Source organism: Ananas comosus, linkage group 2, assembly GCF_001540865.1.
Source record: "Ananas comosus cultivar F153 linkage group 2, ASM154086v1, whole genome shotgun sequence".
Lineage (NCBI taxonomy): Eukaryota > Viridiplantae > Streptophyta > Magnoliopsida > Poales > Bromeliaceae > Ananas > Ananas comosus.
In genome coordinates this window covers 14,849,179-14,865,549 of record NC_033622.1, presented here as the reverse complement: position 1 = coordinate 14,865,549, position 16,371 = coordinate 14,849,179, and the positions used below count along the sequence as shown (strand labels likewise).

Here is a 16,371-nt window from a genome sequence, read left to right as displayed (position 1 = left end):
TTAAATTTTGGTTAGAAAATTCTTTAAATTATTTAGAATGAGATCTATACTCTCGATCATGATTACAAAATTTCTATCATCACTTTTTAGAGGATATTCATTTTCAGCCGTTTATTTTTACAAACACTTGATAAACAAAAGAACAATATAGAAAAAGTATGAAATTTGATTTCTAAATACTTTAAGTAGTATAGATCATATTCAACGGTGTCGATCGTCGATTTAGAGGCTCCATCATAAAAAATAAATAGGTGACAACAGAACCTTTCGTTACCGATAGCATTCTACATCAACTCTCTATATATATAATTCTATATAGAATTGTGTTTGTAGTAATACACAATGCCAAAATCCAGAATTAAGAACATGCATGTTCTAGCATAATTTACATAATTATCCTAGATTCTAGAATAATTTTCCTAATTGTTTTGCTAATATCATTGCAAGAAACAGAAGGGAGCGTGTTTGGTGTGGGTAATTATGGGTGATGGGAGAGGAAGAGGACGGAGATGGAGGAAGAGAATAAATAATTACGAAAAGTTTTTTTTTTTTTTTTTTAAGTACTCCAGTAGACCATCTTTGTGAATTTTAATATATTTTAATAATTATTCATTTTCGCTCAATAATATTCAACTAAAGTAACAAATATCATCTACACTTTAAAATAAAATGTTGAAAATTTGAATTTATAGACACCACAAAGTTTGTAATTATGCGCGCACTCTCGTATAGTTCATGTATATATGCTACTTCACTTATTAGTCTCATTCCATCAAATCAATACAAATTGCTTAAATATTTAATTACTTATATTTCTTAAAAAATCATACTTCTATTACGTGTGAATAATGGAGTCAATGGATTGTGTACTATTAGAAATAATAATCTAAACTTAATTAAAATATAGTTACAAATAAGTTTAAATTTTTTATTTTATTATAATTAGGATATGTAATCATCCAAAGTAGAATTAGATTTATCATCTGTTATGATTTGATGGCTATATATAGTTAGTCATGAATTAATTAGATGAATAAAGCATAGTAGATATGACTGTATGGGTGTTGCCTAGAATGTAATTAATTTTTTATTAATAAAGTATTAGTTTAATAATCTTCTTTCTCATCCAATATCTATTTTTCATATTATATTATTTTATTTTATTTTAAAATTTGAGTTATATAATCGATATCAGTTTCAATAATTAGTATTACAGTAAATCACGCTTCCAACAAACAAATAAACGCTTCCAACATGATCCCGAAATAATTTAAGCTGTACATGACTAAATTTGCATGAGCTAGTGGCCACAGTCACATGTTTTGGATCTACATTGCCTAAGCTTAGCCTTCACGTACACTATTAATAATGCATGTGATGCAACCAAATCCATCGATCGATCTGACTAAGTTGTGTAGACTCGCACGGCAATCCTTGACTCAAAAGTCTCCACAACGTAATAATGTGAAAGATTGGGCCCACCCACTTGCTACCCACTAAACACTGCAACAAATGATTTTTATCATGTATACATTAATGGACACAAGCATATGATAGGTTCGTGCACATATTTACTCCAACTAATTAAGTACTTTTTCTAATTAATAGTATATATCTTCTTCTCAAATCGATGTTTGTATTCTGTGAATTTAGTTTTTTTTTTTTTATTTGAGAGAGAGATGATTGATAGTATACTACCGCACCGCAATTTTTTTAAAATAATTTATCAGCTAAAATTATGAAGTAAATTAAGTTTCAATATGAGACCATCTGACAACATAACATGCTGATCTAGTATATATATATATATATATATATATATATATATATATATATATTTCATAAGATACATATATCTCTTTTATTTGGTCAAATATGACCTAAATAATGCTATACAATATTTTATATATATATATATATATTTTCCCCACATGGAGCCAGTTAACTATTTCGCGGGGAGATCCACTAAATATCAAAATTGAAAAAGCCCCTCTTCTTCATGTCCATTGACAAGCGCATGTGCTACGTTTATGCCATTAAGCAAATATCCTATGTGATATTGTTTAATATTTAATTGAATATCATAATTGCAGTTTGGTAAATCAAAAATAAAAAATATTTCATGAATATGCAACTCAATAGGTGATGATAATGATCATAATTAGTTTAATTAGTGGCCTATTTATCCTCTTCCAATTGCACCATAGAGCTACCTCAAAAAAAAAGAAAAAAGAAAAGGAAGAACGAACATTGCACCATAGAGTTAAACAAATTAAAATTCCAACTTAATTCAGGAGTTAATTCTAGGTTCCAAATAAGTAGAAATTAGGCTCTTCTTTTTATCATAATAGAAGAGCTTGTTACTTGTAACTTAGGCTATAATTAATGGTGCTTTCCAGCTCATGTGTAACCCAAAACACAGCCCTAGCTAGTTGAGGATGGGTTGGAACTTGGAACCTAGTTTCTAGTGATGTTTTTAGGAGCACCACATGTATAGGCAAATTAAGCATTATAAATTTAGAATAATAACACCACCCAATTGTTATATATATCAATCTCTAGTGAAGTAAATAATCCCTTTAGGAGATCATAGAAGTTCGTACTCTCTAAAATAATGATATAACTTAGACGAAAAAAAGAAAAAAACCTATTGCGACAACTTTAGAGCTTGCACAAGAAGCTATACCTAAGTTTTGGTGTGTGTTTTGTAATTAGAGTACATAGAACTTGAATGGTGCAATTGTTGCTCTCCATACATGCACATCAAGCTTAATCTCCTTTTCTTTTATTTTCTTTTCTTTCTAATTTTTTGAAAGTAGCCCTTTTTTTTCATTGAAAATATATATGGCTACATGCTCTATATGAGTCTAATATTTTATGTGCGTGTGATCTCTCAAAAAAAAAAAAAAAAATTATGTGTGTGTGTGTGTATATATATATGATCCAACACATAATTGAAGATATAAGATAAGGGTGCAATTTTACTGAGCAAATATATAGAAGATAAGGTACTACAGAGTGCAGAGTCCATCAAATCCGACAAAAAAAGATCCACCAATTACCCACTATATATCGTAGGTGTATGGAATATGTAGTACAGGTATTGTCTAAAATAATAAAACTAGATTAATATAAAAAGATGTTGATGCTAATACTCTATCAATTGTAGGACATATGAACAGCAAATGCATGGCACTAAAAATAATTTAGACCACTTCCTATAGTGTTCGAAACTTGAAGCCATAAACCTTAAAATAATAGCTAAATTAATTAAGGCCTAATGGTTTACAAATTCTTTTTAAGGAAAAAAAAAATGAACAAGATGAGCTAAAAGGTAAACCAGATCCATCAATAATTCATGTTTTAGGATGTGGAGATGCATTAAATTGTGCTTGAAAATTGCAATAAATTAACATCGATCCAATTAATATACCCTCAGGTCCTCAATTGAACATAGCTACTTTTTTTTATATTAATCTCTAATGCAGTGAATAGCTGTAACACAACATGTGCAAAGTCACTGCATACTCACAAATGTTGCCTTTGCATTAGCTAAAATTAGAATTGAACCTTGCAAACTACAAAGGTTGATAGAAGATGCAACATTGAGAGAATTTGCATTTATGTTTTGTAAAAATAATAATAATAATTTGAAATTAAAAGCCATGGATAGGACCATACACTCCCAACAAAGCATAAGTATGGTCACCTCATCTGGACCAGATGAGCAACTTTAACTTTTTCTTTTGGCAAGATTATGAGCCCTAACATGATAACTGAGCTCCCACCATGCTGATGATGAAGATGGTAACCAAGTAATCATAAAAAGACATGGGCAAAAAGACACCATGGAATATGTAATGATATATGTGATTTATGGACCACCATATATCACATTTTCCATATGAGCCCCCACTGTTTTGTCCATCCCATAAATTGAGCCTCTTATTATTTCTGGCTCAGAATTAATGTCCTTCAGGTTTCCAACTTTGTGGAGTATCTGAATTCTGAGCAACCTGAAAAATGAGCAAGCAGCTATTTGCTTATTATGAACCATTATAACTTTTTAATGCATGCTCTGGTTTGATTTTAGAATAACTTGTTAACATATCTGTTGACTTTTTAAAGAGCTTCTTCTTATATTTTTCTCATGATATAAGAGAAGAATCCTCGTTCAGCTTGCTCCTACCACTCATTAACGCCTTGAAATATATAACGAAAGAGAGAGAGAGAAATAGAACTATATATATATATATATATATATAATCCATCATAAGTTGGAAAAAAAGGGAAAAAAAAAGAAAAGAAAAGAAAAGAAAAAGAATTATGGTGCAACAGTGAGGTGAATTATTCCATGTGGTCCTAGAGCTCCAACTGTTAAATCCAGCCGAGTTCACAGGGGTGCGGTGAATTGATCACGTCGCGGTATCCACCAATCAAATCCATGAACATGTTTTCTCGTCCATCAATTACTGAGCACAAAATGAAAAGGACCACTCTTGTGTACTCGATCCCTAAAATTACTCAATGCATGAATTGGTGCAGCTTTAATTTTCTTAAGCTGTCATAAGCGCAGACCCAGCTCATGCAACCAGTACAGTGCGGCTATTATTGGATCGATCCAATTCAAGTGTAAACACACTAAAGGTTTTTTTCTTTTTTTAAATATTTATTAAGTTATATGTATTTTGAAACTTTATTATGAATGCTACTACTTCATGAACATATATTTAGTACCTTTTGAGCTCCACAAAGCATTACTCCCGCAACACCATATTAATTAGCATTCCACATTTATAGATGCTAACAAGTGATGTCAATCACCGACCGTTTCTAAAGCAAGGCAAAAAAATATAATGACTAGTAATTCAAAATTTTAAATTTAAATTTTAATTATTTTTTATTTTCAACTAAATTTATTTTTAAATGAAATAAACAAAACGGCAGCATATTATCTATCTCAAAATCCGAAAAAAATAGAAAAGAAAAAAGAAGTAAGTGATGTCAATCATGATGCCATTTTGCACTGTAACTTGGCAGGAAACAACAACCATATTAATAAATGAAATAAAGCATTTATTAACTTTCAATTCATTGTCAAATCAGGTACTCGCATGGTACGATGGAGCGATGGGGCTTCGTCAAATCACGCCCATTAATATACACCGTGGCAGTTTTTGACTACTCAGGTGCTCAGGTTTGTACAATGTTGGACAAAGCCATAAGTGCCCATGGTATTCTATAGTTACCAAAACACAATTAAATTAAATTCCCGTAAGTGTAATTTAATTTACTCCCTCAAAAGAACCAACAATCACAATATTTCAGAAAAATCAAGCGCTTATATATGCGATGATTTATATTCAGACAACTGTTTATCACTATATATATATATATATATATATATATATATATTATAGATCTACTATACTACCGAAAAGTATAGAAAAATTAATGATTCCAATTTTTTTGATCCTTAGATCAAGTATTGTAGGACTAGAATGATTGCAGTCCCTTCCTAGAATTGAGTAATATCTCTAGAGTTGAATAATCTCCATAAAATAATAAAATTAATTTAAAATTAAAAATAATTAAAAAAAACTGATCTAAAAATTAAAAAGTCGAAAGCACCAAATTCTATATATATATATATATATATATATATATATATATATATATATATATATATATATATATCAACCAATTACTACATGCTTTGTGCATAAGAGAGAATACATGGAAAAAGATGACAACAGTTAGGCCTGTTTTCTTTATCCTCCTCGTCAACCAAATAATTAATGCAGGCCTTTCAAATATATACTTGAAAAAACTTTCATTCATCCGAACAGGACTCTTCAGAAAACCAAATGTTCGCGCTATATAAAAGATCATTCGACGAGGCATGTAAAGTTATCACCTCGTATTATAGTTCATTTGACAATGCAATGTAGACTTGCACTTTAATAACACTTTATGCACAAACTTAACATGCTATGGCCCAAACATGGTGAGATCTAACCATCGAATAACATAACCTTTTCAGCGTGCGATGGTAAACAGTTTGTATTCGAAAACAACTTGCATGAATTTCCAAGTTGATAATCTCTGCAGTTACACCTTCTCAAGAAAAGATAAATCTTTTTTATAATAGCACAAACCACCTTGAATTGATCAGAATAATAAGGCACAATAACTACTATAGTTGGAGGCTACAGTCCCTTACCAAGAGAGAGCGAGTAAAAATGCAAAATTAGGCTTCCAAGAGCCTTCAAAGAATGATGACAGGAATATTATATATATGATACAACACACAACGCGTTAGTCGACCTGCTCTAGAGGCCTTTGCTGCACCAGAGGGATTAACACATGCACAACCGCTGATTCAAAAATCGTAGGAATTCATCAATATAATGGTGCTCGGTATGAGCACCTATATTCATGAAATAACCAGCATAGTTACCTTGCATTCAAGTCCCTTTTTCGCTGCGAAAAGAAGGCATCGGCAGGAAAAAAAACCTGTCCCCCGCTAGAGTAAACATACGATGCTTGAAGGATCCCACCACTGTCATTAGGATCGCTATGGAAACCATTATTATGAATTGTAAACGGATTTTGATACCAGGAACTTGCAAATTGCTTGATAAAGCTGCTCTTCTTCGAACGGTTTGGAGACGTATCCATCCATTCCACATTTCATGCACTCCTCATATGTTGCTTGAATCACATCAGCTGTCATTGCCAGAACTGGCAAGTGCCGCTCAGCTCTTCCAGAACCTTCCGGAGTAAGTGCTCTGTTCTTGATTTGATCGTTTGCCGTGCTCTCCATCAAACGTATCTGCCGAGTTGCCTCAAACCTGAGACAATCAACTCTCCTCACTGAGTTGTGCAACGAGACTAAATTGCAAATCATCACGACTAAAAGTAGCAGAAAGTATTTACATCTCACCAGTTCTCATGTTTAATTAAAAAAATAATGAAAATAAAAATAAATTGCCATGCGTACCCATCCATTTCTGGCATCTGAACATCCATGAAGCACGCATCAAATTTGTGCGGCAGTTGAAGGAGAGCAAGAGCATCTCTCCCACTTTCTGCACACTCAACCTTAGCCCCGTATTTTTTAAGAACACCTGCAGCAACTCTTAGATTTACCTTATTATCATCTACCACCAATATATTCTTCCCAACTAGTAGGCTGCGAAGGAAGGCTGATCCATTAGCCTTCTCTTCCCTCTGAGGATGTCCACCTTCTAGTACTTGTTGAAAGCATGCCGCTATGGTACTTGCTCTTAGAGGTTTCATGATCACAGTATCAAAAAAGGCCCCGAATTTTGCCCTATCAGATTCAGAGGTCACCAAAAGGATCATCTTGGGCACCTGAGATATCTGACCATTCTGCTTGCACTTTAGTAGATGATCACGTAAGCGAGCGTCTGTCCCAGAATTCCAACTGTCCTTCTCAACTAATAGCAAGCTTGGCTGCTTTCTGTAGGCAAAGAAAAGGTAGGATTGAAACATTGTCAATGAAGATAACTAACTTCCAAATAACAGGGAGAAAGAAGCTAGACATGACATACCAACAGCATGCACAATCTAACTTAGTGTAGTGTAGCATGCAAGTTACTTGGTAAAATGAGGGTGTACAACAATAATTAGGTCGAGAATGAGGTGCGCATTTTCCACCACTAAGAAAGAAACAGATATAGCAAGCACGGAAGCTAGACATATTAAGAAACTTACGCAGATCGTAGATGGCCATCTTGTCTAGAAAATGCATCAAGCGCCGTTTTGACGGTACCTACAACTTCAACACTTATTCCCAATCTTTTCAGATGATAAACTGTTACGGAGCTTCTAACTGGCCTCCTGTCAACCAAAACAGCATTCATTCCTTTGAATGCGATCAGTAGACTCTCTGAAAGAGTTCTCTTCGTCTCATCAACGGCACTTCTCTGGCAACGCTGCAACACAGCGGTAAATGTGAATGTACTCCCAACATTAGGGCAACTAACGAAGCTTATTTGCCCACCCATTAGTTCAACAAGACATTTACTGATGCTCAAACCAATACCGGTTCCGCCGTAGTTCCTCGAAGTAGAGCTGTCAGCTTGCATAAATGGCGTAAAAACACGATCTTGCGCATGGAATGGTATTCCAATCCCTGTATCCTCAACACTAACCATCAAAGTTACATTGTCGAAATCTTTCTTGTAAGCCATTTCACTTTCAGAGACACTAGAGAAGGGTTTTTCATCAGAAAGTAGGAGCTTGAAATTTTCCAAGCTGCTTCTTCCATCGGCAACTTCCAAACCACTAAGAGTATTGAATGATCTTCTAAATATAGTCTCTCCTTTATCGTGCAGACCACCATTCAAGGCTCCATTTGCTTTTGCCTTCATTGCCACATATGGATTCTCAGCCAGACGAACTTGTACAAATATATGGCCCCGTTCGGTAAACTGCGATAAGTAATAAATGAGCAAGTTATTTATTCTGTGACAAGGTATATGGATTAGAAGCAACCTATTTTTAATCAGCTAATCAAGGATACTTTGTGTGGTTAAACCAAGCATCTAACTTTTAGCATTATGACTCTTGCTGGATAGGAGAAAATTTTCATAAGAAACAATGAAAACAAAAGCCAGAAAAAGTGTCACTGCAGAGAAATGGACAGCTTACTTTCACTGAGTTGCCGACCAAATTTGTTATTATCTGCCTAAATCTCCCTGGATCACCAATCACAACCTCCGGGAGTTTATCGGATACAAGTACAGCAAGCTACAGTCAACATGGATGATCATAAGAAGGTTAGAGAGCTGAAGGGCTGCTATCATAGGTTAAATCATTTTTTAAACATAGCCTATTAATGAACCGTTAAAAGATTCACACAAGACAAATAAGTAAAAACTTGCCTGCTGACTAATATACAAGAAAATGGTGGCATCGTTCCCCGATAATATTAAAAGGATGAAGACTTACCTCGATTCCTTTCTCTCTTGACTTCGAAGAAAACAAAGAGAGTACATCATCTAGGATGGATCGCAGGTCAAATGGCACGGCCTCAAGCTCCAATTTTCCAGCTTCAATTTTTGCCCTGTCTAGCACCTCGTTTATTAAAGCTATCAGTGCTTTTCCACACACTTGAGCTGTTTGAGCATAATCTTTTTGAGTGAAATTCAGATCTGTTTCCAAAAGCATGTCTAGCATTCCTGGAATAATAAAGAGAAGCTCAAACGGTTTAGACATTTTGTAGTAGAACATTGTAAAATAATATCCATATGGTAAAAGCTAATGAAGATACCCAGGACTCCATTCATGGGTGTTCTTATCTCATGTGAAACAGTAGCAAGAAACTGCAATAACAAAACCAAAAAAGATTCAGGGGCAAAATTTAAGGCTAAGGCTCTTTAAACATGATATGAAAAGAAATTTTTGACCTGGGATTTAGCGACATCTGCAGCCTCTGCTTGAACTTTTAGCTCTTCCATCTTCCGACAATCCTCTTTAACACTATCATAGCGACTCCAAGCAGCATATAATATATATCCAACAAGCATACAGATCACAAAAACACCGGATGGAGTAGTAATTGCTGACAATGGAATGGGGGGTTTTTGCCTATACCTGCTCAAAACTTTTATGAATTATTCTATGACATAAACATAAAATAATATACAAGAAACATTTCTTTACATGCATAACTTGATGAATTAGCCAACCTGCATTTCATTTCATGCTTCCGAAAAGGATCTCCAAAATCAAGCATGCTCACGTGTGATACTGACATGTAACCGTACGGAGGCCCATACATAATCAATGGTTCAGAGGTATTGGTGACATCATATACATTCACCATTATGTCCTGATTACCAGCAAGTTGCCTCAGCAAGTTTTCGACAAGTGACTCAACATCAAAAGCTCCACCAAGATATCTGCTATGTGCAATATACTTGAGTGATAAGAACAAAGGAAAAAGAAAGAAAGTTTCGGTAAATAGAGAGATCTAGAAAGTTCTCTGTCAAAATCAAGAGCCGACGTCACTATATACCACTTGACAGCAAGAAATGAATCATATTTCTTAGTCACTTCAAATCCACCTAGGAGATGCCGCTCAACAGACCTAACTCCATTTATCCAGATAAAACTACCGCTACTAATGTTAACCACCACCATCACTATTATTCTCCACTGTCACTCACTATTGCTAGATTTTTACCACACAAACAACTAGAGTTCACAACTAGCAAGAATGCTATAGCAGTCCTTTTACGTGAAGGAAATTAATCGTGTTAAAGTGTTCAGAAATACTCTGCTACATGTTTTAAGTATTTGCTTTGCCAATCTCAGTGAAGGATCAATGAAAGAACTTCCTCTTGCAAATCCAAGTATTTGGACCATAATTCAAGTTTCTCTAGTAATCAAAACCATTTTAAACATGGCGGCCAATTTATGTGTTTTGTGACCTCTAAGTATATGCAAGAAATAGAGCGAACGAGCAACTGATCACAGCAGGCTCTGCTGATCTCACTATGCAGGCTAAAAGCATTCATGTTGTTTAATTAAGTCAGCAAGTAGATTAGGATCTAATTTAAGCCAACTTTCTTCAAATTAAAGCCGTAACTATGGAGGAAATAATAAATATTCCAAGCATTATTACAATTAAACACTTTTTTCTCACCCTACTGTTGCTTCCACACGTTGTTCAATCGTCGCATCTGCGGGAAGGCCAGAGCGATACACAGGAAATGTCAAAACTACTCCAAGATGGTTTGAGCCAAGCAACCTAAATGGGTTTGTGAGGACTGCTTTGCCGGTGGCCCTCGCTCGCAAAATGTTCTCTCGATCCTCCTGCATAAAAATTAGAAGGAACATAACCACCAGAATAAACCAGAACAACTAGATGAGCTGCTGAAAGAAAAATTACTAGTCCAAGATAAGGAAGAACCTCTCCAGACATCATATCCAGAGCCTCAATGTAGGAGACGGTCTCCTGAGAATAAATTACGGGGGCGTATTCATCTTGCATAGGGGAGGGCTCCCTTTTCATGGTCTTAATTGTCCAACCCTGATGAGTCTCAAACAACTCTCTTTCCGCATGGAGAACTCGCTGCGCATATGCTACACCGTTCAACAGTGGCCGTTCGAAGGACGTTCTTGCCGTGTAGTAGGCAAAGGTTTCCTGGAGATTGATTAAAACCATTCAGGGAATTTACAACAGCAGGTAAAAACAATAAACCCGAATCATTAATTGCCAGGATATTAAAATAGCGGCTAGAACATAAAAGATTACAGCTTATAGTTTTAAAAATGAGGGGAAATATAAAACATAAATCAGGACAAAGAAGTAACGGCTCATATCAATCATAGAAAGCAGTAAATCTCACGGAGAAATTTCCAAATTAAGGAGCTCAAATTAGAGCAAATACATAATAACTAGTATAGATCATAGAAAATCCTCAAATCTCAACTCAGATACTTACAAAGTGAAAAAATAAAATAAAATAAAATACTTAGAAATCAATAGTTCTTTTGCTCCCAGAGAAGTAAGAATATAACAGAGCAAATTACAGAGATAGATGGGATGGATTATACCTGATCGATGGCGGAGGGGTGCTTCTCGTAGTGGAAGGTGGAGACGAGGATGGCGAGGGCGTGGACATGGTTGACGCTCACGGCGAACTGGTCCTGGAGCATCCTCGCGCGCTCCTCGCACATGCTCACGAGCCCTTCGTGCGCCTTCCTCATGCTCTCGCTCCGTATGTACCAATGGAGGCCCCCCCATATCCCCACCGACGCCGCCACCCACACCACCACCATCGCCGTGCGATTCACCCACCACCTCCTCCTCGCCTCCGCCCCCAACTCCCTCAAAACCCTAATCACCGCATCATTCCCACCATCGGTCTCCGCGAAAGGAGGTGATAAAACAATTAGGAGTGACAGAGACTACGAGTCTCAGTAATGTCGGTTGGATGAAGGCGTGGCTCGGGAAACTCCTCAAAAGAAGCAAAACCCTTCACATCTCCCAAAAAGTAACCCAAGAAATTTTTTTTAATGAAAGGGGTGAATTGAGCTAAAAAAGAACACTCAAAACGAGATGTGCAAGAACAAAACCACCCCTCCTCTCTCTATTCGTAGAACGATCAAAGGTGAATAAAAATTACGATTTTTCCACGATTTCTCAAAGATACTCTCGCATTAAATAATCCCCACCAACACTTTTATTATTATATATATAAATGAATAAAAATAAAAATAAAAATCTGTTTCTACTCTCTCCACCCCATTGGAGTGGCCCCAACCCAACCTCGAATTATGATATGGTATTCGTTTTGTCGCCCTTCTTCTCGGGACGCACGAAGTCGGGGGAGACGAAGCGGTTGCAAGAGAGATCGCGAGGAGTCGCCGCCGACTTTCGTAGGCGATCCCGAATCCGAGCTCGATTCTTGGAGATTCTTCTTCTTCTTCTTCTTCTTCTTCGCCGCAGGTATCTGTGATTAAGGCCTCGTTTTCTTCGCTCTAATCGCCATTGGCGACGTTCTTCAGCTCTTCTTCTCCTCTTTCTTCTCCTTTCCCTCACTTCGATTAGGGTTGCGAGATCAACGTCGAGGGCTCGTTATAACAAGGGGAGTGAGTGTGGGGGAGTTCGGAGCTGTTTGGATCGGTACCTTCGTATGGCCTTTAATGGCGGGGTAGGGCCAGGGTTAGGGTTTTGCGGGTTTATGGTAGGTGGGTTTTGGGGACTTCGTTCTCTTTTATCCGCGGGATAATGGGTGCAGGGAAAGGGAAAGAGAAGAACCCAGAAACAAGAGAGAATAGTTGGATACACCCGGTCCATGGACAGAACCGAGGGAAACTAACTGTTTCGTTTAGGTAACGGTCTATAGACCGGGTCCACGGAAAGGTACATCTAAAAAGAATCGTAGTGGGAGATCTTTGGGACAGCGACCAGCGGATAGTGGTGGGGAGGGGGAAGGAGAAAGTGGACCGAGCGAACCTATCATACGCCGCGGGGCCAGCACGACATCTGGGCCGTTCATCATGGCCGCCGAGAATCTTGATGCCACTCGAGTGGGAGTTTGACCGTTGGATCGACCACCCCATACGGATTGGTCCGGAGATGTAGCACGGTCACGTGCGTCCAAAGTCCCAACAAAGCGAAAAAGCCCCCGGTCACGTGCGTGGTTTGGGAGCAGTTTATTTACGATTTTGCCCCCCTTAATTATCACTTCTGTTTCTAACGCCGCCGCTATTTAGCCCCGAGGGACAATATTTATATTTATTTATTAGAGCATACACAAATAAAATCACTAATAATTTCTAATTGCATGCAGACATTTAGGCTGCATTTGGTTGGAAGTTAAGTAAAAATTAATTATTATAGAGATTGAATTAAATTCAGAATTAAGTCTGGAATATATTAATTTTATATTTGGATAAGAATTCAGTTATTTTCAAAAATAAAAAAAAAACGATTGAATAAATAAAATAGAATAAAAAGAATAATGAGTATTTAACCTATTTGGAATGGGTTAGCTAACCCCACCCTCCAAAATTCATGTTTGGAGTTAAAGGGGTATAACCCCCGTATCCCCCTTGAACCCCCAACCAAACACAATCTTAGTTTTTTTATTTTTCACAGAAATAATTCTAAATTTATGTAGATGTTTCAAATTTTAGTTGTACTGCAGTAGTTTCTTTCAAAAAAAAAAATTAATGAGAAATTTTTTATCTGCTGCCGCATATTAATTTTTTTTCTTTCTAAAAATTATAATTATTTTAATATTGATAATTTTTTTAAAAAAATATCGGATAAATTTTTGGATGAAATAAATTGACATGCAACAACAGATCAGATAAAATATTGTTGAAAAATTTTCTACCGAAATCTTATTCTTATGTTGGATAAGTATATAATTTTTAAAAAAACCTATGAAAATTTACGTAACACCTATGAATATTATACCAACACCAACAAATACATTAATATGCTATCCCTATAAAGGAAAAATACATTGGATTCGTTGGCAATGCACGTATACGACAGCTAAGTATAGTCAACGTCTGTACTCGGACTTGACCAATGGTGCAGTGCCACGTACGGTATATTTCAAAGCTCCAACAATACAAACCGTATTGTACGAAACTCTCCCCTCCCAACCACCCACCCGCCCAAAATGACACTAAGTCATATTTACGCGGACCCTCTTAATTACCCGGATCTGGGAAAATCGACGAGTTTGGGAGAGAATCTAAAAGGATTTGTTCACAAGTACACAATTAAGGGTACCCATTAATACATCCTCCTATTAAAACACGGGATGTACAAGTTCCATCCAACTCCCTCGTATACATACACGTGCGTACGCACCCCGTACGCTAAGAACGATGACGTGGCATCATTTTATTGTACCACGCGTCGCACCTCCACGAGTAGAGCGATGGCGTATAGTTGGACAGTATGTGCCTTGTACGTCTCTGGCCCTGTACGTACTAGTCCTCTCACGATCCATATTGTTTGACCAACGAAAATAATAATAATAGTAATAATATAATAATAGTAGTTACGTACTTGTGTATGCACAATAAAAAAAAATTACATTTGTTCTTATATTTAATTATGCTAAAAAATAACTTAATATAGTTTAGCGTCACATTTGAAAACGCCAGTTAAAATATAAATAAATAAAAAATTGCTATCTATATCGATATTTATGTCTAACGTTGGTAAAATATATTCTGACGTTTCAAAGCGTCAGAATTATTCATAATATTTTAAAATTCAGATATTTTAAAATATTAAAAAATTAAAAATAATATTAAAATTTATTATTTAATAATTTTATTTAATATAATAGAATGTTCATATGACAACACTTTTTAAAGTGTCAAAATTTACCATATATATTTTAGGAAAGCTTGTAGATGCTTCCTGCGTTGTTTAAAAAATATCATTATATTATAATTTTCTTGTAATGATGTGTGTGTATATATATACCGGGTTATGCTGAAATACTATTATTAATAAAATATTTACAGTATTTATTATCCACTTTTGATTGTTGGATATCTGGCTAGAATTTAGTGAGAGGTGGTGTAATCCAATAGCAAAAAAATATATAGTAGATACTATTTATATACTATTAATTATTGTTACGGGCGCCCTTCCATTTTAACATTCAAGTGTTAGTAACAATTTATATCATAGCGAATAATTTAGTCGATTAAATAGCATAATGGTCTATTAGCAAGTACATGGCAGGGCTTCGTATATGTCATGTGTAATAGAATAAAAATTATGAATCTGAATACATCACAGTATGCATACATATCTAAGAAAATGATTTTGTTGGAGCATTTGTGAGTTCGAGATGATCTTATTTTGATTTGAGCGTAGCTAAGTGGTGCCTTTACTCTTATATATATATATATAGAGAGAGAGAGAGCGAGAGAGAGAGAGTTGAGCTGGAATACTATCGGTAGTAAACGGTCTCCGTTGCCACCCATTTGTTTTCGATGATGGAGCCTCCAAATCGACGATCGGTACCGTTGAAAATGATCTATACCACTTGAAATATTTAGAAATCAAATTTCATACTTTTTCGATATTATGTTTTGTCCATCAAGTGGGCGTAAAAATGAATGGCTGAAAATGAATATTCTCTAAAAAGTGATGATAGAAATATTGTAATCATGATCGAGAGTATAGATCTTGTTCTAAATAGTTTAAAGAATTTTCTAACCAAAATTCAATTGATTTGGATAGCTTTACACCGTTAAACGAGAAAACTCCTCATATCAACCATTAAAATTACTAATTTTGAAACTCTTTGATCATTAGGTAAATGATGTCGAAAAGATTTGAAATTTAATTTCTAAATACTTCAAGTGATATAGATCATGTTCAATGGTGCCGATCGTCGATTTGAACGCTCCATCATCCAAAACAAATGGATAGCAACGGAGCCCGTTTGCTACTGATAGCATTCCAGCTCAACTCTATATATATATATATATAGAGAGAGAGAGAGAGAGAGAGAGAGAGAGAGTGGAGCTAGAATACTCTTAAAAGTACTGAGAGGTTGGTGCTTTTAATTTTTTAATTCTTGGATGGAGAAATATAAGATTGGGATGATAATGATTGGTGGTGGTAGATGATGGTAGGTGGAATAGTGTTTGATATAAAGTCTATTAGTAATCAAGGAGTAGATCCAAAAGCTAAAAATTTAATAGCACCAAGTGGGTGATATTTCTAAAAATATTCTAGCTCAAATATATATATATATATATATATATATATATATATATATATATAACAAGATCAATAACAAGTTTACAATTTGTGTGTTGGAAATAAAATTATCATTTTGA

The 16,371-nt window shown here is 35.4% G+C and overlaps 1 protein-coding gene across 1 annotated transcript; it reads right to left on the bottom strand.

Annotated features, from left to right (window-relative positions):
• LOC109705616 (probable histidine kinase 6) lies at positions 6,037-11,850 on the bottom strand. Its single transcript, XM_020226362.1, has 11 exons — positions 11,593-11,850; positions 10,946-11,179; positions 10,679-10,848; positions 9,720-9,932; positions 9,438-9,624; positions 9,302-9,353; positions 8,980-9,209; positions 8,680-8,778; positions 7,741-8,459; positions 7,004-7,486; positions 6,037-6,854 (listed from the first exon to the last, which is right to left on the bottom strand). The coding sequence occupies exons 1-11, from the start codon at positions 11,815-11,817 to the stop codon at positions 6,593-6,595; spliced, it is 2,874 nt and encodes a 957-aa protein (XP_020081951.1). The 5' UTR covers positions 11,818-11,850; the 3' UTR covers positions 6,037-6,592.